Source organism: Conger conger, chromosome 10 (genome assembly GCF_963514075.1).
Source record: "Conger conger chromosome 10, fConCon1.1, whole genome shotgun sequence".
NCBI lineage: Eukaryota > Metazoa > Chordata > Actinopteri > Anguilliformes > Congridae > Conger > Conger conger.
In genome coordinates this window covers 11399821-11427114 of record NC_083769.1, presented here as the reverse complement: position 1 = coordinate 11427114, position 27294 = coordinate 11399821, and the positions used below count along the sequence as shown (strand labels likewise).

Genomic DNA, 27294 nt, shown 5'->3' with positions numbered 1-27294 from the left:
GTGATTTTGCAACCCTGGGAAGAAGGATAATTGAGCATTCCGAAATCGTGTTTTTGAATTCTAGGGTTAGTCGTACCCTCTGCCGGCGCTTCACTGGCAGCTGGGGCGGCAGCATCATCAGCAGCAGGAACAGCGATGGCAGCTGTTATATTAAACAATTGATGTTACCTTCGTTACAGCAGCACATACGCACAAGTTGAAGTGATTCAATTGCACTTAACAAACATAGGGAAGGTACGAAATTGGAATTCTGAAGCCTGGTGCATATCGTATAAGTCCGTTAAGTTAAGAGCGGTGAGGGTACCATTTTGTTCTCCAGAGGCGTACCCGACCTGGAGAAACTCTATTGCAAAGTTTTTCTAGGTTTTCCTCGGAATGTCGGTTTACCATCAGCAGGAGCTTCTGGGGCAGTGGGAGCAGTGACCTCTTCTGCAGCTGGGGCAGCAGCGTCGGCTAATGTTAAATGTTAGATGGTGAATGACAGCCAAATGCAATCAATGTTACAAACCAAATGCAATTGGTGTTAATATAGCTAGTTGCACAGCTTGGTAGCTAGTGGAGCTATTTGGTGAGATTAGCTAGGTTCCAGTGGCTAGCTACCGAGCCATATGCAACTTGTCGTTATATACTCAGTGGACACTTTATTAGGTACACCTGCTTGTTAACGCAAATAGACAGTCCCCCAAAACAATGAATCATCTAGCTGCAACTCAATATACAAAGCATACAGACATGGTAGAGGTTTAGTTGTTGTCGACCAAACATTGTAATGAGCAAGATGTACAGTACTGTGCAAAGGTTTTAGGCAGGTGTGAAAAAATGCTGTAAAATAAGAATGCTTTCAAAAATAGAAATGTTAATAGTTTCTTTTTTTATCAATTAACAAAATGCACAAACAGAAGAAGTGAATGAGCAGAAGAAAAATCTATATCAAATCAATATTTGGTGGAACCACCATTGGCCTTCAAAACAGCAGCATTCTTCTAGGCATACTTGCACACAGTTTTTGAAGGAACTCGGCAGGTAGGTTGTTCCAAACATCTTGGAGAACTAGCCACAGTTCTTCTGTGGATTTAGGCAGCCTCAAATGCTTCTGTCTCTATGTAATCCCAGACAGACTCGATGATGTTGAGATCAGGGCTCTGTGGGCCATACCATCACTTACAGGACTCCTTGTTCTTCTTTACACTGAAGATAGTTCTTAATGACATTGGCTGTATGTTTGGGGTCGTTGTCCTGCTGCAGAATAAATTTGAGGCCAATCAGATGCCTCCCTGATGGTATTGCATGATGGATAAGTATCTGCCTGTACTTCTCAGCATTGAGGAGCCCATTAATTCTGACCAAATCCCCAACTCCATTTGCAGAAATGCAGCCCCAAACTTGCAAGGGACCTCCACCATGCTTCACTGATGCCTGCAGACACTCATTCTCGTACCGCTCTCCAGCCTTTCGGCGAGCAACCTGCCTTCTGCTACAGCAAAATATATCACATTTTGACTCATCAGTCCACATAACTTGCTGCCATTTTTCTGCACCCCAGTTCCTGTGTTTTCGTGCATAGGTGAGTCGATTGGCCTTGTTTCCACATCGGAGGTATTTAAGACCACTTCTGACCAGACGTCTCGGTTCAGGAGAAGGGTGTACCTGGGTCCCACTGGTTTCTGCCAATACTGAGCTGATGGCACTGCTGGACATCTTCCGATTGCAAAGGGAAGTAAGCATGATGTGTCTTTCATCTGCTGCACTAGTTTCCTTGGCCGACTACTGCGTCTAAGGTCCTCATCGTTGCCCGTTTCTTTGTACTTCTTCAACAGAGCTTGAACAGCACATCTGGAAACCCCTGTCTGTCTTGGAATTTCTGCCTGGGAGAGACCTTGCTGATGCATATATAGTATAACTATATAGTATAACTACCTTGTGTCTTGTTGCTGAGCTCAGTCTTGCTATGATGTATGACTTTAACATGATATTAAACTGTCTTCAGCAACCTCACCTTTGGCTGTTTGGCTGTTCCTCACCCAGTTTTAAGCCTCCTACACAGCTGTTTCTGTTTCAGGTAATGCTTGTGTTTCAAACTACATATTAAATTGATGATCATTAGCTCCTGTTTGGTACAATTGGTTAATCACACACCTGACTATATGCCTAGAAAATCTCTGACTTGCAAGTGTACCTAGAAGAATTGAGGCTGGTTTGAAGGCAAAGGGTGGTCACACCAAATATTGATTTCATTTAAATTTCTTCTGTTCACTCACTTTGCATTTTGTTAATTGCAAAAAAAACAAAAAAAAACTATTAACATTTATATTTTTGAAAGCATTCTTACTTTACAGCATTTTTTCCACACCTGCCTAAAACTTTTGCACAGTACTGTACTTTGACGATTGTTGGTGCTGGTCGTAGCCTAATTATTACTGCATGTCAGAAACAACTGCCTTCCTGAGATTTGAATGCGTTACAGTCTCATGAGTTCACAAAGAATGATAAACAAAAATGAAAAAAGTGAGTGGTGGTTCTGTGGGCAAAAACACATTGTTAATGAGAGAGATCAGAGATCTCAAATAACATGTTGAACTTGTTGGAAATGGGTTAACTACAGCAGCAGAAGACCACACCCGGTTCAACTTCCCCAAGCTAAAAAGAGGAAGATGAGACTATAGTGGGCATGTGATCTCCAAAACTGGACAATTGGAGGTAGGATAAAGGCAATGCAATGATTCTATGAGTCAGCATGAACCAAAGTCTCTGAGGAAAGTTTTCAGCACCTTGTTGAATCCATGCAAAAATGTAGGTTGTTCTTCAGGCAAAAGGTGGATTCCTAACCCAGCACTAGAAAATAAATAACTCAATAAAAAAATTAATGTGGCCACTGAGTATAACTACTCATTATATACGGTAAAACCAAGTAACGGTGAGTTTCTTTTCCTTCCGCTAACAGTGGGGTTTTTATCTCAAATTCATCGCATGGCTCTACTGAGACAAAAAGTTCAAAAGATCAAAAGTTTGCTATCCTCTGCAGAGGGAAAAGAAACTCCTCCAACCTTTGTGTTAATTTACCGAGCACAGGCGCCTCGGCGTCGGGAGCAGGGGCAGTGATGGCAGCAGGTTCCTCTGCAGCAGGAGTAGCGACGGCGGCTGATGTTAAATTTGAGATGTTAAAGGACAGCTTCACATGTGGACAACACAATAGCACCATATGGTTATAGAGATATATATATATATATATATATATATATATATATATATATATATATATATAGATATATAGATAGATAGATACTTTATAGATAGATTATCGTTCATTAAACAACTGTTTGTATCTTATTTGGCAAAAAAGTCATGCAAATATGATTTTTAGTCTAAATATAAGACTAAAATTCTAGTTAAGATTTCCTTCTCTTTTTTTTGCAGTGTAAGATAAGTTAACCAAGCCTTTCTTTTCCCTCTTCCAACAATTATACTTTAGTCTCAAATCAAGATGCGTCACTAGCCTCTGAGCCAATTGAAGGCTGTTGTGCTTTGCGGGTGGAGGGATAAGAAATTTGTCTAATCTTGATGCGCTATTTTACACTACTTTACCATCTGCTGGGGCAGTTATAATATTATGATTATGATATTATATACAATTATAATGTTGTATAATACCAGTCATTATTGGATAATATACTGTAGCAAGTAGCCAAGCATCCCTATGTTACAAAATCATGTTTTACCAGCTGGTTTCTCAGCTTCCGGCTCAGTGGGGGCAACAGGTTCTTCAGTGGCAGCTGCAGCTGATGTTAAACGTTAGATGTTAGATGTTAGATGTTAATATATTGCTGTAGAATGTCACAGATCTCTTGTTGAAAGTCAATATACAGAAAACAAGGGGAACTATTACGAGGTTACAGGCTAGTCTTATGTAGGCTAAATATTAGTAGCTACTGTTAAGGCATGTAGGCTTAGTTAAGTTTACTGAATTTACTAATAAATGGGCAAGCATAGATCTTCAGTAGCTTGAATTGTTACTCGTTTATTTACCATCAGCTGGTTCCTTAGGGTCCGGAGCAGCTACTGCGACAGGTTCAACAGCAGGGGCTGGTGCAGCTGACGTATACATTTGTTGTTAAGACAAATGTAATAGCTACCTAGACTACTGCTGAATTATACACGTTATCAGTTTGCAGAGGTCTCAAGTTAGGCCTTTTCTGCAGCTATTGGTGCAGTAAAAATTATGTGCCGGTCTAACAACTAGAAAAACAACATTGACTGAAAGCCAAGCACCCTGAAAGGATAAGGCCAGGGGTTCCCAAACTGTGGGTCACTCAACTTCAGGATGGGGTCGCATGAAAATCTTTAAAAAGATTTTTAAAAATTGCAATATGCAAATGAAGGCGACTATATGTTTCAAATGACAGCAACCCTGTCTAACTAAAATAAAGCAATGAGGCAGAAGAGGTTGTGGTATATTTCCAGTATAGTCCTGCCTAAAGAGTGTTGTTAGGCACAACATGTGTGGGTGGGGTGTTGGGGACATGTAAGTTTGTGAACATTTATTTGGGGTCACATCAGAAAAATGTTTGGGAACCCCTGCATAGGGCCTGTAACTCAGCACATTGAAGGCAATTAATTATTGTTTGGCGTAATACCTGGAATAGCATTATCCTCAGGCTTATCAATCTTTTTCTTTTTTTTACCATCAGCTGGTTTGGCAGCAGGAGGAGCCGCTTCTTCTGGGGTGGGGGCAGCAACGGCTGATGTTAAAATGTTAGGTATGTTAGATTAGGGTATAACTTGCAGGTTAGCTACCTGGGTTCTACAGGTAGCTAAACTATTCAGTAGTGAAATAAAATGTCATCACCAATTGCGCAAAACCAATCTAACAACAGTAACTTTTAAAAACTTTTAGGTTATGCAAAGCATCATTTTACCTTTACTACATAAGCTATAGCAATTAATGCTGTCACATTGATGTCAATTAATTATTGTTTGGCGTAATACCTGGAATAGCATTATCATCAGGCTTATCAATCTTTTTCTTTTTTTTACCATCAGCTGGTTTGGCAGCAGGAGGAGCCGCTTCTTCTGGGGTGGGGGCAGCAACGGCTGATGTTAAAATGTTAGATATGTTAGATTAGGGTATAACTTGCAGGTTAGCTACCTGGGTTCTACAGGTAGCTAAACTATTTAGTAGTGAAATAAAATGTCATCACCAATTGCGCAAAACCAATCTAACAACAGTAACTTTTAAAAACGTTTAGGTTATGCAAAGCATTATTTTACCTTTATTACATAAGCTATAGCAATTAATGCTGTCACATTGACGTCAATTAATTATTGTTTGGCGTAATACCTGGAATAGCATTATCATCAGGCTTATCAATATTTTTCTTTTTTTTACCATCAGCTGGTTTGGCAGCAGGAGGAGCCGCTTCTTCTGGGGTGGGGGCAGCAACGGCTGATGTTAAAATGTTAGATACGTTAGATTAGGGTATAACTTGCAGGTTAGCTACCTGGGTTCTACAGGTAGCTAAACTATTCACTAGTGCAGTAAAATGTCATCACCAATTGTGCAAAACCAATCTAACAACAATAACTTAAACGTTTGGGTTGTGCAAATCATTATTTTAACATTATTACATAAGCTATAGCAATTAATGCTGTCACATTGACGTCAATTAATTATTGTTTGGCGTAATACCTGGAATAGCATTATCATCAGGCTTATCAATCTTTTTCTTTTTTTTACCATCAGCTGGTTTGGCAGCAGGAGGAGCCGCTTCTTCTGGGGTGGGGGCAGCAACGGCTGATGTTAAAATGTTAGATACGTTAGATTAGGGTATAACTTGCAGGTTAGCTACCTGGGTTCTACAGGTAGCTAAACTATTCACTAGTGCAGTAAAATGTCATCACCAATTGTGCAAAACCAATCTAACAACAATAACTTAAACGTTTGGGTTGTGCAAATCATTATTTTAACATTATTACATAAGCTATAGCAATTAATGCTGTCACATTGACGTCAATTAATTATTGTTTGGCGTAATACCTGGAATAGCATTATCATCAGGCTTATCAATCTTTTTCTTTTTTTTACCATCAGCTGGTTTGGCAGCAGGAGGAGCCGCTTCTTCTGGGGTGGGGGCAGCAACGGCTGATGTTAAAATGTTAGATATGTTAGATTAGGGTATAACTTGCAGGTTAGCTACCTGGAATAAAAATGTCATCACCAATTGCGCAAAACCAATCTAACAACATTAACTTTTTAAAACGTTTAGGGTATGCAAAGCAGTGAAAACGTTATATTCTCCTGATTTTGTCGGGTTATTTATAAACATTGGGACCTGCAGTAGGCTACGCATTTAAAACGCTTAAAAACCGTTACAAAATTGTTGGAAAGATAGTTGTGGTTTGGGTTACGTTAGGTATGGGTTAATGTAAAAGCCACTACAACGTAATTACCATATGCATAACCTTATGTAACGTTGTAAAAAGTTGTGATACATGTTGGATATACAAGAAGAAAGCAATGTAATTGGTAATATGAACTAGCAATATTATTTTACCATCAGCAGGTTCCGCAGCGTCCGGTGCCGGAGCAGGTGCAAGTTCTGGTGCGGCTGCTGGTGTTAAATGTTATTCGTTAGCTTTGCAATGTTAATGCTGAATGCGAATAGAACAGCTATAGTAATTTTGGCAGCATAATCATTTATTGTGCAATCGTGGAATTGGATCCAGAAATCATGTCGCCGATTACCCTCAGCTGGCTTGTCTTCGGCGGGAGCGGTGTCAACGGCTGCAGATTCTTTTGGTGCAGCAGGGGCGGCAGCTGATGTTAAATGTTAGATGTGAATCAAAAATATTGTAGGCTACTGAATGTTGTAGGAACTTTTAATGCTAGCTGATAAGTTAGGCCTACCGTCAGTCGGAGCCTCTGGCTGTGCAGGTGCAGCAGGTTCCTCTATGGCAGGAGCAGCAGCGGCAGCAGCAGCGGCTAACGTTAAATGCCAGTGCCAATTAATCATCGCTGGTCAGGCATGGTTAGTTAATTAGGCTACACAAATATAAAGGTTAGATGACCTTATAAGTCCTCAATGGTACAGTTAGTCTTAAACATAAATTCGATGGATAAACTCCAAAAGTAGCTACTAATAATGGTATTAATCTGTGTTAGAATTAACCCTTATTTCAGTTAACTTAATGCTTTCATTAGCCTAGTTACGCAAGGTAGCATAATGCCGGGTTTTATTTAATTTTCTTTTTTTTTTTTTTAAGAAAGTTTGATTAGGCCGGTACGCCCTGGATTTTGAAATGTAGTTTTATTAATTATTATTATGATTATTATTATTATTATTATTATTAACTATTTCTAGGGTCCACGCTTTACCTTCTGCGGGGGGTGCGGGAGCGGCTTCCCCTTCTGCTGGAGCCGCAGCTTCGGGCGCGGGGGCAACTTCTGCAGGTGCCGCCTCTGTCAGGACAGGAGCAGCCTCGGCTGGGGCAGGAGCAGCCTCGGCTGGGACAGGAGCAGCCTCGGCTGGAACACGAGCAGCCTCAGTGGCGGCAGGCTCGTCGGGAGGCGGGGCGGGAGCCGGCGTGGGCTCCGGTGCAGGAGCCACTTTCTTAAGCGCTACCTTCTTAGAAGGAGCTTTCTTGAAGAGAGCCAATTTGGATGGCATGGTGCTTGAGGACCCCGAGGGACAGCCAATCCTTTGAATAAAACGTCCCAAGAGGGGGCTGACAAATATATATGTACAGCGGCGACTTTGAAGCCGAGGGACTCCACCCATTGACAACTTTATATATAGCGCGTTGCGCGCACTGGACCATCCCCTTGCTTTTCTGAAGGCACCCGAGAAGTCTCAAGCACGGTCTAGCCGACATGGTGGTTACGCTGCAGCATCGTCACATATTTGTTTTAACGGCCAATATCCATTAAAACGGAAGCAAACTTTTCTAACTTCTTTATAGGCTCAGTGAATGTTCGACTCTTGATATTATTTTTGCCCTCTTATAAGATGGAACTCAGAAGATGGGTAACTATAGCATCAGCCACTTGTTTGTTTTTAATAACTTTTTTCGATTAGTATGTGTGCTTTATTTTGGTGGGGGTGGGAATGGTGTAACACTGGTATTACCATTATACTGAATGTTGTAATGTGTGTTCTGATCAATTTGTGGAATAATAATAAGACCTTAAATGGAAACCTGTTTCAACACATAAGTAATTCCCTGCCCTCAGTCGACATCGTTCCACTAGGGGCTACGACCACGCAAATAAATCACAGGTGTAGAGTTGGTTTGGCATGTTTGCAATCCTGCCCTAAACTAACAAGCTGCGTCAAAACTTAACAGCCCTTTGCGCAGGCTGGATTTTAATTAGATTAGTTAAAGGTAACAAATTACCATTTTGACAATTAACCAGGGGTTATTAGATGTAAATATAGCCGTCTTAAACCACTCCAGTGCACTGAAAATAATTATTCTAAATGTTTTACTTCAATTTATTAGTTAGCTTTGTGTTTTCCCAATTGAAAAACCTAAAAAAAATATACAGGTTTAAGAACTAAAGTAAAGAAGTAAAATTAAGTTTATCCAATGACGCATTTTTTAAAACACTTTCTTCAGTGGCACAATGCGTTTTCGAGACTGACATAAGTATGCCCTTAACAGTGGTCATATTTAACGATTTGCATTAGACTACAGCGCTGTGTATAGACTACATCATCATATGTGATTGAATATAAAGGATAGCCTGAAATATTATTATTATATTGCATTAGCTTTTTAAAATAACTTTGGTGGTATGTGGAATAATTTCAACATTTCAACCTGGACTCAAATAGCTAAATTACAGCACTGTAACACAATATCATGGTCAACAAACCGACGATAGCACCAGCAGGGAGCCGATGACCCCATCTTGCCAAGCATTTTGACAATTATCCAGGGGTTATTAAATGCAAATATGGCCGCCTTAAACCGCTCCAGTGCGCTGAAAAAAATTATTCAAAATGTTTTATCTTTTCGTTTTTCCAATTTAAAAACCTAAATAAAAAATAATAATAGTGTAAGAAGTTGATGTAAAATTTTTGGTTTATTCAGACACATTTTTTTTTAAACACTTTTTTCAGTGTGGATTATTTTGCCATAATGCTTCTTCGAGACTTATCATATGTGATTAAATATAAAGGATAGCCTGAAAAAATGCATTATTATATTGCATTACATGAGCTTTTTAAATCACTTTGGTGGAATAATTCCAAAATTTCAACCTGGACTCAAATACGCGAAATTACAGCATTGTAACACAATACCATGGTCAACAAGCCGACGATAGCACCAGCAGGGAGCCCGCGACCCTATCTTGTCACCAAGCATGAGCTAAAGAGGTACAGGTGGAGGCCAACACCACATACCCATGGCTTCTGCCTTCATCAGTGCCAGACACGGCGGCGTGGCGACAACAATCACGCTTACTGTGACGGCCGGCTGGTTCTAAGGCCAGTCCAACCAAAGTATTTTTGGAGGACAGAAAACAAGAAAAGATAACTAGGGGAATTAGCATGCAAGCAAAGTCACCTGGAAAAACGAAATCACCGTACAAATTATACAAACCTGGAGAGAACGTGCCCGTTATGTTTACCTAAATCTAAACCTACATATGCATGCTGTTCAGTTCACGAGTGCAAAGACTAAAATATTAATGTTATATATTTTATATGACGGTGTATAGTCACTTCAGTATTCGCATGCGTTCTACAGTAAAGCAGAAAGAGTTCAGCTTTTGGAATGAAACCTCTCCATAAAATCACCTCCACTCCCACCCCATACCCAACCCAGCCAGCTATCTTTATCATCTTACAGATTTGGCTGCTAAATTTTTACAACACCAGGCATAAGTCTGAGGATAAAGCACGTTGCCAAAATGTAATATACGCTTACTGAGCACTTTATTAGGAACACTATACAAATACTGCTTCCCTTTGTCCCCAAAACAGCCTAAATGCTTCATGGCTTGGATTCCATGCAATTTGTCAGCTGCACATTGATGCTGCGAATCTGCCGTTCTACCACATCCCAAAGGTGTCCTATTGGATTCAGAACCGGTGACTGAGAAGGCCACTGAAGATCATTGAACTCATTGCCATGTTCATGGACTGTGTATAAAAAGGGATGCAATTCATACGCGGATCACCCTCTGGATTTAAATAACCTCAAATTAAAGGTCTGCACTGAAACCTCATATTGATCTATTAATTAGAAATGTAATGCATTGGACTACAGAGCCAGGAGACCAGAAATTGTACCACTGTCGAAATGCATACGATCTGCACTGTATGTTCTCATTGGATGAGTCTTTCATGCTCACGTCTTTCTTGACAGAATTAGAAACATTTAACTTCACTGTATGGCATGACTTTATTGAAACAAGTGAACGAGGTTAGACAGATGAATTTTTTGTAGTTAAAAAAAGAAACCATGCCTTCAAGTACCCTTTTTTCCTGCATAGGGCTACTCAGCACTGAAGCAATATAAAAAATGGCTACCCAGCCAAACGCTCACTCAACCACGCCCCCGGACATCCTTTTTTTTTTTTTTTTTTTTTTTTTTTTTTAAACGTGATTGTTGTCGCGGATGCGTTCATTATTTACACTGTTTACAATTGTAATATCCTGTACAAAATACGTTTTACAAAGGATTGCTTAGGAAAAAGAAAGATCTGTTCCTTAAAAAGAAAAAGGAGAGAAAAAGAAATGCATAATTATTTTAAAAATCCCTCAAAAATGCAGGTAGGTCCCATGGAAAAGGCTTCGCAATGCAAACACACCAAACGCGACATGCATTAACATTAAGACTCCCATCACATCTGCACGTCAGTTACATTATATACCATCATTACAATGTAGTTTTTTCTTCTTTTTCTTTTTTTTTTTTTAATAGCAAGCTTTGCAAGATTAAGACTTAAGTGTGACTATTCAGCAACCTATAAAGGCTTCAGATCGTTAGAAAGCATTTGTAAATATCGGTAAACAATCGCCATTGTTTGACAATGCTACAGGATAAATAGGAAGGCAATACCACTTTCAGTTTCCATTGGTTATGGCGTGGAGCGGAATGCCAAGGAGGAAACCGCCTTTTCCAGTAGGTCCACTGATCATTTTTTGGTTAATCTACACTTGAGACTCTAGAGAACTAAAGACAGTCCACTACAGCTGCAAAAAGATCGCCCTTTTGACGTTGTGCCCATAATAAATAATAAAAAACACCACCAGAAAAAACCTCTTCTATATCCGAAAACCTGTTGATTGATGCCTCTAATGAGTTGCCATATGTAAAAGATCTTTGGCTCGTCAAAAAAACAAAACAACAACGTTCAAACAAGCAGATCAACAGCAGCTGGGACCACAGCAGCATTCTGAGAAATGTTGGGCAGATACTGAAAGCGGTGTTCAAATATGGTGAGGTAAGGCCACAGTGCCAAAGACATTTTGGTCTGAATCCGACACACGAAAACCATTACACAAATACATTTACATTAAGGCGTGACCCCGTCATCCTCGTCTATCATCACTTCCTCTTCCTTGTTGGATCTTCACCAATAAGACTATGGGTTAAGAGGGTCTTCCAATCGCATCAGCGAAGCCTGAATATAAAACTAATATCACACTAATTTGCTCCAATTTCGTTTGGTACTGAAATTTTAGTTTCTGGATGATTGTTTTTATTTTTTAAATTTTTTTAGTCAAAGCCAGTAGAAGTTGCTGCATAGTCTCTCACACACAGGACAGCTGCTCCAGCAGAACACAGGCACGACAGTCAGCAGGGATTTACACAGGGAACGGACTGTGCAGACAGAGCAAAAATGGCTTCCGACACCTGCCTGCTCAAGGAGGCGATTGGCTCGGTCACACCAAATGCAGTTATTCACGAACCCCCTCACAGACAAACATTTAATGTCACAATTTTAGATGTGAGTTTAGGCAGCTCACTCTTAAACAAGGGCAGATGTAATTCACACACTTTTGATATTCTGAATAGCCAGTTTTAAATTAATATATTTGTAATATCTTTTCTAGGGCAAGCGTTTATTCTTCATCAAAAAATGTCACTTGTTTCTCTTTCAACAGAACATTCATGAGTAAATGTGTAGCGATGCAGAGAAGTATTGGTCTCAAGAAATTACAACCACCGTTATGATCTTCTAAAAGCCATCCAGAGCAAGGCATCACGAAAGCCAATTTTGTTCCTCGTCTTTTTAAGCAAATTTAAGCAAAATAATATTTGAAACAGGTTTGATTAAAAGTGCAATACACAAAAATCCAGTCATACAAAATTCCATTTAAAAAAAAAGAAAAAAAAGCACAATCAATTCTCACCATGAATTCTGTTTCTGATAGTGGCAGTAACCTACAACCGGTAGAAATGGCCAACTATTTGGGGGTGATCTACGATGAATGTTTTGGCAGGAAATTCTAGGACTCAAAACACAATGGCCACTTCACTGGCATTACTAAGAGAAGGTTGCAATTTAGGACCAGACTCACTTGATTTGGTTTCCTGCCTTGTTTGCTAGCTATTAGTAAAGTGTTGACATTCATATATACAGATTACTGTAATGTTAGAATGCATTGGTATAAAGTCCTAAAAACACACATAAAAAACATTTTTCATTACACCGTGTCAGAGGACACCTACTAAGGATTATACACAGAAATAAAAGGTTACAAGCCTTATCTGAGAAGGGAATTGTGTACAAGCTTGTTCTCATTACCCAAACCACCTCTCTCCCCGGGGGCATGCCTTTTCAGTTCACAGCTACGGAAATCATTCATCTTTAACCATAAAGGGAACTTACTGGCCCACAACTGCAAATTTTATTTTATTTTTTGCTTTTTGCCACTGCCTCTTAATTATGTAAGTGCTTGACTGCCTTTGTAGATCACCAATCAACAAGCTCTTAAAAATCCATACAAGTGCAATCACAAGCTGTAGACCATGGCCCTTGTGCACGCCCGCCCTCTAGTGGTAACATTTAATCACTGCGCCCCACTGATGGTGGCTATAGAGTGGCGGGTACTCAAATCTGACCCTCGGAGTCAGCAGTATTGGCTGGTCTTCTGTTCTACCTGATAGTCCATAGTCCAATATTGCCAGTGATTGGCCAGATATTACACTCACCATCTGCATCACGTTTAAATAATTCCCCCATTAGAGGGGAGGAAGGAAAACCAGCAGTACTCCTGGCCTGGGCCAGTTTTGAGCATCCCGGTATAAAAACACAGAAATACACAGCGTAGCAACACCTTCACCTTGTGGGTACAAAGGGAGCCTACACTAGTCATACTGAGAAACCATAGTCTTACTGCAATTTCAACTCAACAGCCTTTCTCCATTACATCATAAAATTAGTCAACTTGCTCAGTAACGGTATGTTTCACCCCACAAAGTCAAGAAGCTTATAGCTGCTATGGTATTAACTGCATTCTGAGGCCCACGCAGTGAATGTATTACAAATGCTACTCCAGCAGAGGGATTTTGGTCTTTTTGTAACCAATTGATACAGTGTGTTAAACAATCGAAGACATTCTATAAAAATGGATTTCAGTATGCGCTGGATTTTACACACTGTACCTCCCACAGGAAGAGAAATATATTTTCGAAAACTGGTATTAATTTGTACATGGCTCTCTAAATAGACATTATAAAAGAACTGTGTTGGGGTCGGGGTGCAGTAAAGTGAATGCTAACAAATACTTATAATGGTATCTTCCCCAAACACACCCATACCCAAAGATGACCCTTTTTCTGAGCAGAAAGATAACGGTAATACAGGGTGACCTTGAATTGGATATGGGGCTACGTTTTTTTTTTGTTTCGTTTTTTCCCAGATGCAAATGTAGTATCAACTACCATGCAGTTACAAATCAGCATTTGTAAAATCAGGATAACATTATATAAAAAGAAACGATCCTTAGCAGGCACAGTACAGAGATTTACTGGATCCTGACACTGTTGAACCACCATGCAAGAAAACCTCAGAACTGCTGGCTTAGGCCTTTAGAGGGCATTTTCCCTCAGACTATGGTGCTTCATATAAAGGCTATTGAACATTGGCATGGTGCCCATAGTGGGAGCAACAAAGAGATAATGATTGTGGGTATTTTGGAAATTGTCACCATAACCGTCAGCAGCTTTATGAATCGTCCACGATCAACGTCTAGCAAAAATGTTTATCATATCAAATGGCCTCCCCTTTTCACTTTTACATACATCTTAATCATCATCTTAACTTTGCTTGATATTATGATTGACTCCAGTAAGACATGGGAGCTGCAGCCTGGACATAATCTTTTTAAGAAATCTGTAAAACATTTGAATTTCATCAATCCATTAAACTTAGAAAAGTGATAGTGACATACCCATTACAAAAGGCTTACATGAGAGAATGTAAAAATCATAAATATATGTAATAAATACGGTAAGCTGCAGAGCTTGGATTGAAACAGAATGGTACTACATTATATTAATGATGAGGAATTTAATAAGAATAGCACAATGGAAGAAAACACAGAGCTACAGGGAATCATGAACACTGCCCCTGCAGGATTTGCATGTGAACTGCACCTGTAATTGCCTTTTCTGTTTTTTTGCAAGACACAGCGCAATCCACTGATCTCCGCTAAGGTACACTTGCTGACAAAACAACCAACAAAATGGAAACTAAATAAAGTGCATTTTGGCTAGTATCAAGTAAAAAGGTAAACAGAAATAAGCAAGTCCAAGCACCATTTTCTTTTTGAGGTCAGCCTCAAAAAGACCAGTTCACTCTGCTACCTGCTGAAAGCAGTGTACACTGATGGTTTGATAGAATAGAACTTTTAAATTGTATACAGTACAGTTTTCTATGGATAGCAGAGTGAGGAAATCTGCGGTCAAGGAAACAATATAGCGAGTTTCTAAATTAAGGCGTTTGTTTTGAGCACCATTTGTTTAAATGTGTGGTCATTTAAAATTGCATATCTGTAGGAGGGTTGATCTACACAACCTGGGCAGCTGGGTCCTATAGACATCTTCACAATGTTTTCAAAGGGCACATGCCGTCTCACACCTGGTGGGCAAAGGGTTAATAAATAGGGTTTATAAAGAAAAAAATCTAAACAAAACAAAAAAAGAATACAAAACAAACCTGACCCCATTGATTTTAGCAAATAGAGACAAATAAGAAATGTGGCTTTTGTTATCCAGTGCACTGACTGCTTTTCAGCTAAATAGGTAGCACTAGCTGTGTAGCGAGAAAGTAACTAAATCTATGACAGACTAGGTGGCTAGTTCACTAACCGTTTTCAGTAGCCGAAAGGAAATAAGCATCACGTCCATGAATTCACACAGGATTTGACAGGATAGCGCAATTAAATCTCATAAACAAATCTAAAATCTCAAAACGCATTTCATGAAAAGTTTGGAAAAAATGTTTGTCTTTTTCTAAAGTGATTGCCATGCTTTTAAAGAAGGTACCCAATCCAGCGAAAATGTAACATCCGTACAAAGTCACTGTCATGTGGCACCAGAGCAATACTGGTAGGACACTTCTCAAATGTTGCAGAAATCGAATACTAGCTGGATAATCATTTAAATTAACTATAACCAAGTTTAAAATATTGTTTGAAAGTGCTCTGCAGTTCTGAACTGATTGGTCTTGTAATCACATAAAGGTCTAAGAATTTGGAGGTTACAAATGGAAACTGTTCTTTGGAACTATTTAAAAACTACACAACCTCTTTAAAGTCTATGATTTGGAGCAGGTTATTTTTGGGTCAGTTAAGTTGACTCATCGCACTCATAATTAATCAAATTACATTTGACTGGGGTATCCCAGAGATGTGTGATAAGCAAGTGTTTGCTGTTGAAAGCTTCTGTGTGACTGTCTCTGACCACAAGCTGTGAGGACCAATGAGGTTAAATAATACTTGACAGTTTATCCAATCAGCAGCAGTTTCCTTGAGTGGTATTGAGGGCAACAGTGGAACAGTAATGGCTCCCAACCAAGGGGTTTATTGTCGTTTTTTTTGTAAACAGGACCATGTAACATTTTCTTTAAGAAAAACAGAACAAAATAAAATAGAAAATGTGGAAACTAAATCAGAATAATTCTATTTGAAATCTGCTGTAATGATTGCCATGCATTTGTAGATTTAATAAAACTTAAAAAGGCCAGTACGAACAGCTGTTTTCTGTTTTTTTTGCTGTTTAGAGTTATAGATGAAATCCTGGGACATTTGATTCTGTCGAGCGCATCTGAGGAGCTGTAATAGATACAGGACAGACTATGTCTGAGTTATTTTTTTGTCTCTGCGAAAACCCACACTAAAGACAAATGGCAGAGCCTAGAGGCTCAATGACGAATGAAGGAATAACAGCACTAGCCATCCAAAGTGTTCGTTCGTTCGTCGTTCGTTCGTTCGTCCATTCATTTCCTGGAGATGTTCAAAGTGACGACTGGAGGCTGGGGTCTGCCGTGGTTTCTCGGTCTGGAGATTCTATGTAATTGGCTGCCTCCTGTAACTTCAGTAGCATGGCCATCTAGGATGGATGGAGAGATCAAAGTGAGAGAGAGGAAGAGGGAGATATCTTACCATAAAATACTCATATTCAGTCATATTCAGTGTAGCTATAAAAAAATAAAAAAATAAATAAAATAAAAAAACTGTTGAAACACATCCTTTACTCCCAGTTTTCTGTGTCCAGTTGGTCGGTCATGTAACTTTCACTATTTTAATGTCTACGACTAATGTCATAAACCTCAGGCCTGTAGCACGAGAAGGCCCAGGGAAGAGCTGGCACCTGCTGGATTTTACTGCTTTCAGGTTGCCTCGTGAACTACAAAACTATCAGACCTTGATGACATCAGCGTATGAGAGAGACTCACCAGCGGGTCTGAGTCGAGGGAGCTGGGGGGGGCTTCCTTGGTGACCCTCTCCTCGGGGGGCTGGCCAGCGCTGCTGGGGCCCACAGTGGGAGGGGGCAGGTGGAAGAGCTTGGCCTGGTCCTGCTGGGCAGAGGGCCAGGGTAGGGTTCCCCTCACCCACTCCACCGGGTCCTCCCAAACAGCCTTCTGACCATGCACCTGCAGCACCACAGCACAACGGTACGGTCACATGACTGCTCCTAAGTAACAGTCACACAAAAGGGGGCAGCCTGGAGCCTAGTGGCTAAGGTACATGACTGGGACCTGGAAGGCTGGTTGTTTGAGCCCTGGTCTAGCAACGATAAGATCCGCACAGCTGTTGGGCCCTTGAGCAAAGCCCTTAACCATGCATTACTCCAGGAGGGGACTGTCCCCTGCAGTACCTTGATGCCGTCCTTGGCACCCTCCTGCAGGTAGGGGATGATGGAATGGTTCCACAGGTCGATGAACCAGGAACGGAACTCCTCCACAGTGACCGGGCAGGACAGGAAGAAGCAGGGACCTGCACACAATTTAGGAAATTAGGAAACCCCTGTCAACCAACAACCTTCCTCATACTGAGGGCTCCTGGACGGCTCATAACTATAACGTCCAACCGGTGCCAAAGCCGACTGTGGCTGGCAGCCCTGCAGAGCTACACAGTGGACTCTAGCGCCACCTAGTGTAGGGAGGACTTCAGTCAACGGGGATGATGGCACCAAATCAGGCACCAGCTACGAACCAGGCCAAACCAGGTATTTGAGTAGTATGACCTCTGACCCCGTACCAATGAGGAAGTCTGAGGTGCTGTGCTTCTCTAGGAAGGCGTGCAGGTGGTACCACAGCTTGGGCACCCAGTCCAGCACCCGCAGGAGATCCTCGCTGTCCAGGCTGCCCCCGCTCTCCGACTCCACCAGCTTCCTGCGCAGGTACCGCACCAGGAACCCGTTAGCCGGCTCCACGTTATTGGAGAACGTCACCATTCTGAAGTGGAGAGGAGCAGAGAGAGGGGGAGAGGAGGGAGGGAGAGAGAAAAGGAGGAAGAGAGAGAAGAGGGAGAGAGGGAAAAGATAGGAGAGGGAGGAGACATTAGCAGTCAATTTCGTCCTTTGTCGACTCATTTTTGTGCAGAAACACACCAAAAACCAGACACCAGGACTGGTATGTGCAATCCCTGGGTTCACAGATGACCTTTTAATGATATCAATAATAATAATAATAATAATAATAATAATAATAATAATAATAATAATAAAAATAGTAATAATAATCCTGTACAGTATTGCACATTATACCTCACTGTGGTAATGAAAATAAAATGTTAAGAAGTAACAAAAAATTTAAATATTAGTTAAAAATGCTACAGCTGTGATCTATGAATAGTGACAACATACAATATTATAAGGCTTGATGGACAGCAGGACAGATACAGAAGGTCACAAACAATGTCACATTCAGTGAAATGGAGAACCAGTGTGGGCTTTGTGGCCATTTCCTATGGGTACCCCCCCCCCTCCCCCCTTGACTACACAAAGGTTTCACGGTTCCTCAAGCACAAATCATCAAACACTGCTCCAATTTAACGAAAGGAGAACAAAAACTGATTTTAAAGCTGTTACAAAAAGACGCTTTCTACCACTGTGTGTGTTTGGGTCACGTGAATACCTGAAGCTGAGATGTAGACCGTGGTTGGGGGTCATCTTCACAGGCTGATTGGTTGTTCCGATGATGTATGGACTGCGGAGGGAGGGGGAGACGGAAAACACTCTTTAAGGAAAGATTGATAACCAGCGTAATGCATGTAGATGAGGACTGTTTAATTCCCTGTACTCTGCTATTCAACCTCTCGAATTTAAATCCCTGGTTCCCGTTTCTCCTGGGTAATTAGCCCTACTGATTTGGTAGACTGTGTTCACATCTGACTCCCAGGTAAAGGGTGGGTGGAAAACCAGCAGTTCTCTGCCCTCGAGGGCTGTTTGTTACTGATCCCTCATTTATAAATATGTCACGGCAGCTCACCACTTATGGTACTTGCAGGTGAGGGCACCGTTGACAAGCTCGCTAATGGAGGCGGAGTCACTGAGGTCGTCCACGACTATGACCAATGGGACGTCTCCTGTGCTGGTCTCCCGGTCAATCTGATTGGCCAGGTTGGACAGGTAGAGCTGAAGATCCTGAGAGCCAAGAAGAAGAACAAGGAAGTGCCATCAACAGTGTTTATTCTCCTGTGATCAGCTCAAGAAGATGAGTCAATGAACAAAACTTCAAGACATAAGATTATTTTCATTGTCCTCCAAACAATGACATTATTGATCAGTATTGATTTGAAAATCACTGGCTGCATACATCCAAAGCAGCACTCCATGTTTCACTTGCAGCGACGTAGTAATTCAATAATTTGACAGTACACTTCAATAATTTGAGAGTCCATGGACACAGACTGGTAAAACACAGGGAATACCTATGAGGATATTTCAACCAACTGAATTCGAATTTAAATTGATTGAACTGAAACGGAACTGACCCGAACTCTGGCCCTAGCACACCCCGTCTTTTTTTCAGATTGACAGCAGGGGGAAGCGAGTGAAGGGGTTGAAATCCCCCCCCCTGCCGCAGGTTGAGTGGCCCCTCCCGGCCCCTCCTGGGTCCCTCACCTTGCAGGACTGGCGGTGCATGTTGTAGTTGACGGCGATGCCCTCGGTGAGCTGCCGTCCGCTGCGGTCCACCAGGTACTCGGCCAGCCGGGAGGTGAGGTAGGTCTTCCCGGTGCCACTGGGGCCCGACAGGATGAGGCGGCGGTGCTTGAGCAGCAGGCTGATGTAGTGTTGCATCATGGGCTTGGGGATGAGTGTCTCGAACACCAGGCTGTCCACGCACTTCTCCTTCAGCCCTGAGCACGGAGAGGAGAGGGACTTTTAACGCTGCGACCTCAGCCCTGAACGGAGTGGAGAGAGACCGTTCCAACACAGCCGGCAAATTCAGCACATATGCATTCGAAGTTATGACAGCAGATAGAATTAAAAGTCTGGGGCCATTTTGTCTTTATCAGAGTTTATTCCCAATGCAGAGGACAGCTGGTTAGTGCAGACCGTCACCCTGTTAACCCTTCTATTACATTAAGAGACTCCAACAGTTTAAATGAACAACCTCTCAATTCAGAGGTACGGGAAGTGAAAGTTTGGCACCTGTATGGGAAAGTGCCACCAAAATCATCCACAAAGAAATCGGAGATTAAAATAAAAATGGTTGTATATTTTCTGACATTTTATACAGTTGGAGGGTCAAAATAAATCCATACAACAGATTGGTACAGGACTTCTGAAAACAAACCATTATGTTTATTGCATGTTTACTATTTAATCCCACCAAAATATATATTTTTTTAAAAATCATACAGTATCAAGATTTTAAAAAGGCTAGCTCGTTTTTAAGAGATGTCAAACACTAATGGGGTCAATGGGCCCAGACATAATAGCAGGGTTACAGACATTTCATGAAAGTTAAAATATACCAAACAAAGACAATAAATACCATTGCAACCAATAGAAGCAGAATGCTATCATTAATAAATCACCAGCAAGATCTGAACAGATGGCCTGAGAGTAGATACTGAAAACACCTCACCAGCCAAATAAACAGGATAAAGAAACAAACACTCACTGAGCACTTTATTAGGTATACCTGTACACCAGCTCGTTAATGCCAATATTTATTCAGCCAACCATGTGGCAGCAACTAAATGCATAAAAGCATGTAAATGTGGTCACGAGGTTCAGCAGTTTCAGACCAACGTCAGAATGGGGGAAAAATGTGATCTTTGACTGTGGAATGGCCAAAGATGCCAGGAACTGTAAGTCCCTTTGGATACAAGTGACAGCTAAATAACAGTAATGTAATCGGTGCCTGTAGACCTGTTGAGTGCTACACTGCCTTTTCAGACTGCTGCATTACGGGCATCTTATCTGAGCCCTTACTGTGAAAGCAAGGGCAGCCTGTGGTCAAACAGAGGGTGCGTAGGTAGGTGCTTGTGAAAATAACACAGACAATCCGATAAAGAGGAGGAGGACTGTTGGAGAAAGAAGAAAGGGGATTATATTGTAGCCGCGGCAACAACAGAAAGACTTGGTGCCTCAGGAGAGTAGCATCAATGCTTTTATATGTGGTACAAGTGAACACCAAAGCATATCTGGCCTTTCCAGGCTCCCTGTAGACTTACTGTACTGTACACTGTATACATTTATTACGATTTCTATGGATGGTTATGATGATATTTATTTATACATCTGCACAGATATTCCTGAGATCTGTTCTAAGATGCCCTGAGCCTGCTCATAATGAAAATGGATAGATTGGCCAAATAAAACTGCCATGACCCCCCCCCCCAAAGTGAAGCAATAATACACTAAAACACAGCCACAGGAGGGAAAGGAGAGGCTGATATTCACGACTCCCACACCGAGTTCAGCTACCACAAGATGAGGTCACTAAAAACTGTTCGTGAACCATTGTTCTGTCACTGATAAAGAACAAGAACTCCTACTCATCTGGGTTTTGTGAAGACTCCCTCCCCCAGTTCCTCCAGGAAGTGAGGTGAGGTCATTACGGTCAGCCACTACTGGGTGTCACTGTGAGGCCATAGCTGCTATATTCAGCGGTGTGGTGCAGGTTTACGGGAACCAGTGCCATTTTAAAATTCAGGAACTGAATGTACAATAGGCCTTTATAGTTTGCCATAACACTAAAATGCTGAGATGTACAGGACAGTATGTCATCGTGGTCCACGGCTACAATGAAATTCAGTGGTGCAGGTCATGATGGTCCACCACTATTTTGAAAGTGCGAACATTAAGAAGGGCTTGAGACTTGAAACACGCGGCAATTAAGATGTCGTGACCGTTGTCTCATTATTTGCCTCCCTGCCCACAGAAATACTCAAAATTAGACACATTTCAACATTTAATTTAGCATTTATCTCAATGGCCCATATTGTGGAGAATGACATGTCCCTTGCTATGGAGATTATTAAGGAGTTTAAGGTGTTATTAAAAACTGTGAAAGTATCAAAACGCAAATGAATCCAAACCATCCGTATGAAGAAAATGTGCATTTTAAACGACCTCCGTGAAGTTACGGCATAAATGTATGCTCGTTTGCTTTAGCGCGGCCCACACTTTGTAGTCAGAACAGATGACGTTCAGTTAGTTGGAGCTAGGAGCCAATCAGAACAGAGGTGTCTTAATGTCAGTGAGACACAGTCACTAAAACAGATTGTTCTAGGTCAAGAGTGTGGACATGTGAAACTGGACGGAGATTGTATTTGGTACGTGAAACCACACAAACGCCTTCTTTTGGATATCAGCACCTAAATAAAAGCCTAAAAGCCTCACTATTCACCTTTAAGGGCCACAGTGATGCAGCAAGGGCCCTTGCCCATGCACCAGGAGGGTGTGGTCTCTGGGCAGTCCCCACCCAGCACCCTCCTGCCTTGGTTGAGGCTGTAGCTGCAGATGGAGTCTGCAGACAGGCCCAGGCTGGAGGTCGGGTCCACCCTGCTGATATAGTCCTGGTGAGACAAGGAGACCCGCATTAGCCTCAGCTTAAAACGAGGAGAGGAGAGGAGGGGGGGGGGCATATCATTGAACAGGTAGTCCTATAAGACGTGGGACAAAAAAATCTAAAAAGTTATTTTAGTGACAGTAATTTTCAAGTAAACATGTTACAAACTAAAATGTGCAGTCATATGAACTAGTAATTATTGTCTCGACATTGGTCAAAGCAATTGCGTTTCTTTCAGAATTGTGAGTATTATACAGGAATTTTACCAGTACGTGAATTAATTGATTACTGTACGAGAGAAACGCACACCTACGTAGATTGCAGAAGTGCTGGCCAGAGGAACATGATCTGCAGCAGCTTCGTTAATGCTTTATTTTACAGCCGGTTAATTACCTACAATTTCATAGGTGAATACCAGGTACGTATTAGGCAACCATTTTGATTTCAGAGGCAAGTACTATGAACCAGGCTGTAAAATGTACTTACATAGTACTTACATACCCACTGACTTTGTTGCAAAGTACCTACCACTGAAATCAAAGTAGTTACCTAATAATTAGTACGCTAGGTAATTAACGGGCTGTAAAACAAGTCTTACCGTGTTACCGCAAAGTAAGGTGCTCTTTGCTTGTCACTCTAAATCATTTGACCCAGCGGTCATAACAGAATAAGATGGGATGAGGCACCTGGAAGGCCTGGCTGACATCAGCATCCAGACCGGCCCAGTCCGTTTTCCCGTTCACCTTCACCGAGCCGATGAAGTAGTCCTGCTGCTTCACCTCCTGCGATATGAAAAAGGGAAAATAAAATGGCCGACCACATCAGGACGACCGAGAAAATCCATACATAAACCGCAACCTTAAAGCAGAAACGTGTACTGCATTTCATCAGTGCTGCAGCAATGCCGCAATGCAGCAATCGTGCCGTAAGGCCGTGGTCTCAAACTCAGCACCCGGCATGGCCAAGAGGATGTTGGTTTTCATTCCAGCTTTAGATTTCGATGATATACAGTTGTGTTCAAAATAATAGCAGTCCAACATGACTTACCAGATCAATCACTGTTTTTGGTAGAAAATATATTACTACATGGCAAATAATTTACCAGTAGGTGTAGTAGAGTCATAGAAAACCAAGACACAACATTCATGATACACATGCTCCTGAGTCTGTGTAATTGAATAATTAATTGAAAGAGGCGTGTTCAAAATAATAGCAGTGTGGAGTTCAATTAGTGAGGTCATTCATTCTGTGAAAAAACAGGTGTGAATCAAGTGGCCCTTATTTAAGGATGAAGCCAGCACATGTTTGCATGCATTTCTCTCTGAAAGTTCAAAAGAACAGTGTACTTTGATTAAAACGTTGATTGGAGAGGGAAAAACATATAAAGAAGTGCAGAAAATAATAGGCTGCTCGGCTAAAATGATCTCCAATGCTTTAAAATGGAAAGCAAAACCAGAGAGACGTGGAAGAAAACGAAAGACTACCATTCAAATGGATCGAAGAATAGCCAGAATGGCAAAGACTCAGCCAATGATCAGCTCCAGGGTGATCAAAGACAGTCTGAAGTTACTGGTGAGTACTGTGACAATTAGAAGACGTCTGTGTGAAGCTAATCTATCGGCAAGAAGCCCCCGCAAAGTCCCACTGTTAAAAAAAAGACACATGCTGAAGAGGATACAATTTGTCAAAGAACACATCAACTGGCCTAAAGAGAAATGGAGAAACATTTTGTGGACTGATGAAAGTAAAATTGTTCTTTTTGGGTCCAAGGGACGCAGGCAGTTTGTCAGACGACCACCAAACACTGAATTCAAGCCACAGTACACTCTGAAGACAGTGAAGCATGGTGGTGCAAGCATCATGATATGGGGATGTTTCTCTTACTATGGTGTCGGGCCTATTTATCGCATACAAGGGATCATGGATCAGTTTGCCTATATCAAAATACTTGAAGAGGTCATGTTGCCTCATGCCGAAGAGGAAATGCCCTTGAAATGGGCAACGACCCCAAAACACACCAGTAAGCGAGCAGCATCTTGGTTCCAGACCAACAAAATTAAAGTTATGGAGTGGCCAGCCCAATCCCCGGACCTTAATCCAAATGAAAACTTGTGGGGTGACATCAAAAATGCTGTTTCTGAGGCAAAACCAAGAAATGCAGAGGAATTGTGGAATGTTGTCAAATCATCCTGGGCTGAAATACCTGTTCATAGGTGCCAGAAGTTGGTCGATTCCATGGAACACAGATGTGAAGCAGTTCTCAGAAACCATGGTTATACAACTAAATATTAGTTTAGTGATTCACAGGAATGCTAAATCCTGAAGATTTTTCAGTTTATACAGTAAATATTTGAGTTTGTAAAGAAAAATGCAGACACTGTTATTTTTTTGAACAGCCCAATATTCATTTTTCTTCATTTTCTGTAAAGTAATTTAAAAATTGACACATTTTTCTTCATGTTTTGATTTAGGATATAATGTGCAGTGTTCCCAATGCATCAAAATAAAAACTATTATAAGGATTTTGAGCTTTACTCACGTTTTTAAACACACTGCTATTATTTTGAACACAACTGTAATTAGTTCAACCATTTTCTCAATTAGTGCTGTATTTCTGCACACAATGTATAAAATGTGAAATGTCTTATTTGCGTTGTCTAAATAACAGCTGTTAACATAAGCAGTTAAATGCATGTGGCTGAATGAGCGATCAGAATCAATTCAGGCAGCATTAAGGGGTGACATTGACTGCCAGACGACTGCTCTTATGAGCCAGAGGGTTGCCAGTGTCAAAGTGTACCTGAGCAAGACACCCAACCCCCAAATGCTCCTGATGAGCTGGTTGGTGCCTTGCATGGCAGCCAATCACCGTTGGTGTGTGAGTGTGTGTGAATGGGTGAATGAGAAGCATCAATTAAGGCGCTATATAAATGCCAGCCATTTACCACATTTGCATTTAATCGGCTGGAATAAAAACCTGCATACACACGGCCCTCTGTGGCAACGGGTTTGAGACCGTTTCCATAAAGGAATGTAGCGAACTACGCAAGCTATCTGAACATGATGACAGCCTACCAAATGACAGCCTACCAAATATGTACAACATAGAGCAACGGCAGAGCAGAGAAAACAAGAATACTGACGTCTTTGAAAAGTCGCTGGTCAGGCAAGTGCACCACCACCCGCAGGTGTGTTTCATCCCTCAGGGGCGGGAGGCTCAGGACCTCCACGGGAGAGAGGTCTGCAGGAGGAGAGGGGAGGAACCATCGGAAAAATTAGGCCTAAATCAGGGAGTCATCAAATCTGGTCCTCAAATCCAAATCCAGTCCTGGTTTTCTTTCATCCCCGGTACTAAAATTAGTGCTACCGATTCCCGGACTGTCTTCATATCAGACTCCCAGCTAAAGGGAGGGTAGAAAACCAGCAGTTTTCGGCCCGCTGAGGACAGCAATTTAACAGTCCTTGGCCTACATAATCCCACAATAAAACTGCTGAATAAGTCCTCAGAGGCCGACGTGCTGGGTGCACGATTGTGTTGTACCCAGCCGTTTATAAAACAAATTGGTACAAGGAGTGAATTTGAGGCACAATTCTGGGTCACACTGGACCCATGACCGCATTTCCCCCCATAATATTATGTCTACATTGGATTACCAATAAAAACAACCCTTTTGACCTCTAATTGACCAACCTAATTTGAGTTCAATGGGTCACATATTTGGCAGGAATGTCTAATATTTACCCAAATAAATAAACAAAAACAAATGAGCAGATTTCTCTTGGCTGTGCTGGTTCTGACAAACTGACCTGTATTGTTGCATTCATTGAGGCTCAGGCTGAAGGACTTTGTGAGGGACATGGTCAGCGATTGCCGTGGCGATGAGGAGCCCAGGAGGGACGTTAAGCCTGAAGGTTGGGAGGTGGAGGTGGGGGGACCTGAGGGGGGCTTGGGGCTCCCTCCAGTCTTCAACTGATCGTTCTCCGCCTTAAGGTTCTCCACAGTCGTCTGCAGGTCACACAGAGTATAGAGGGGGGCGACATTAGCTCAGGAGACAAGACCAATTTTCTGGCAGTTGGTTGCCGGTTCGATACCCCGCCCTGAGTGTGTCGAAGTGACAAAGGAACGAGTTCCCAACGAACTGATCGGTGCCTTGCATTGGATCCCATGGAAGTGTGCCACTGCAGCCTACAGCATACGAACACGCAGAATCAAAGTCTTCAAAGTTAATAAAAACATCATGCAACGTGCTATATTTCAAATGATTCCTTTGGAAAGAGATTTTTTTAATGTTGTGAAATAAGAGGTGAAATCAGTGGAGCTGTTGGTGTTTGAAAAAGTGGACACATTGGTAATTGGGCTCTGGGGGCAGATTTACGGACATCACTGCAATTAGCGAATGTTTTGTTTTATTGACTAAAACCAGGGCCACATTCAGCCTCAACATCCATCCATCCATTATCTGAACCCGCTTATCCTGAACAGGGTCGCAGGGGGGCTGGAGCCTATCCCAGCATACATTGGGCGAAAGGCAGGAATACACCCTGGACAGGTCACCAGTCCATCGCAGGGCACACACACCATTCACTCACACATTCATACCTATGGGCAATTTAGACTCTCCAATCAGCCTAACCTGCATGTCTTTGGACTGTGGGAGGAAACCGGAGTAGCCGGAGGAAACCCACGCAGACACGGGGAGAACATGCAAACTCCGCACAGAGAGGCCCCGGCCAACGGGGATTCGAACCCAGGACCTCCTTGCTGTGAGGCGGCAGTGCTACCCACTGCACCATCCGTGCCGCCTCAG

The 27294-nt window shown here is 41.8% G+C and overlaps 2 protein-coding genes across 44 annotated transcripts in view; both read right to left on the bottom strand.

Annotated features, from left to right (window-relative positions):
- The window catches only part of LOC133138367 (myosin-binding protein H-like), a 37529-nt gene extending 29716 nt beyond the window's left edge, over nt 1–7813 (bottom strand). Inside the window, exons 1-14 of one of the 40 annotated variants that reach the window (XM_061257026.1) lie at nt 7370–7813; nt 6902–6976; nt 6740–6811; nt 6549–6605; nt 6032–6136; nt 5684–5788; nt 5336–5440; nt 4984–5088; nt 4632–4736; nt 4024–4089; nt 3717–3776; nt 3061–3138; nt 388–453; nt 77–142 (exon numbers count right to left, since the gene is read on the bottom strand). In XM_061257026.1, coding sequence (XP_061113010.1) covers nt 77–142; nt 388–453; nt 3061–3138; nt 3717–3776; nt 4024–4089; nt 4632–4736; nt 4984–5088; nt 5336–5440; nt 5684–5788; nt 6032–6136; nt 6549–6605; nt 6740–6811; nt 6902–6976; nt 7370–7772 — 1468 coding nt within the window. In that variant the 5' untranslated portion in view covers nt 7773–7813. The remainder of the gene's footprint in view (nt 1–76; nt 143–387; nt 454–3060; nt 3139–3716; nt 3777–4023; nt 4090–4631; nt 4737–4983; nt 5089–5335; nt 5441–5683; nt 5789–6031; nt 6137–6548; nt 6606–6739; nt 6812–6901; nt 6977–7369) is intronic. The other 39 variants (XM_061257028.1, XM_061257027.1, XM_061257032.1 and 36 more) reach the window with 39 other exon arrangements.
- Nucleotides 7814–13965: 6152 nt separating this feature from the next.
- The window catches only part of LOC133138225 (neuron navigator 1-like), a 171072-nt gene continuing 157743 nt past the window's right edge, over nt 13966–27294 (bottom strand). For all 4 annotated transcript variants that reach the window (XM_061256807.1, XM_061256810.1, XM_061256809.1 and 1 more), the window contains 11 exons: nt 26294–26492; nt 25630–25727; nt 23173–23268; nt 22325–22493; nt 19585–19820; nt 18950–19104; nt 18596–18667; nt 17718–17914; nt 17335–17453; nt 16913–17110; nt 13966–16566 (listed from right to left, as the gene is read on the bottom strand). In XM_061256807.1, coding sequence (XP_061112791.1) covers nt 16471–16566; nt 16913–17110; nt 17335–17453; nt 17718–17914; nt 18596–18667; nt 18950–19104; nt 19585–19820; nt 22325–22493; nt 23173–23268; nt 25630–25727; nt 26294–26492 — 1635 coding nt within the window. In that variant the 3' untranslated portion in view covers nt 13966–16470. The remainder of the gene's footprint in view (nt 16567–16912; nt 17111–17334; nt 17454–17717; nt 17915–18595; nt 18668–18949; nt 19105–19584; nt 19821–22324; nt 22494–23172; nt 23269–25629; nt 25728–26293; nt 26493–27294) is intronic.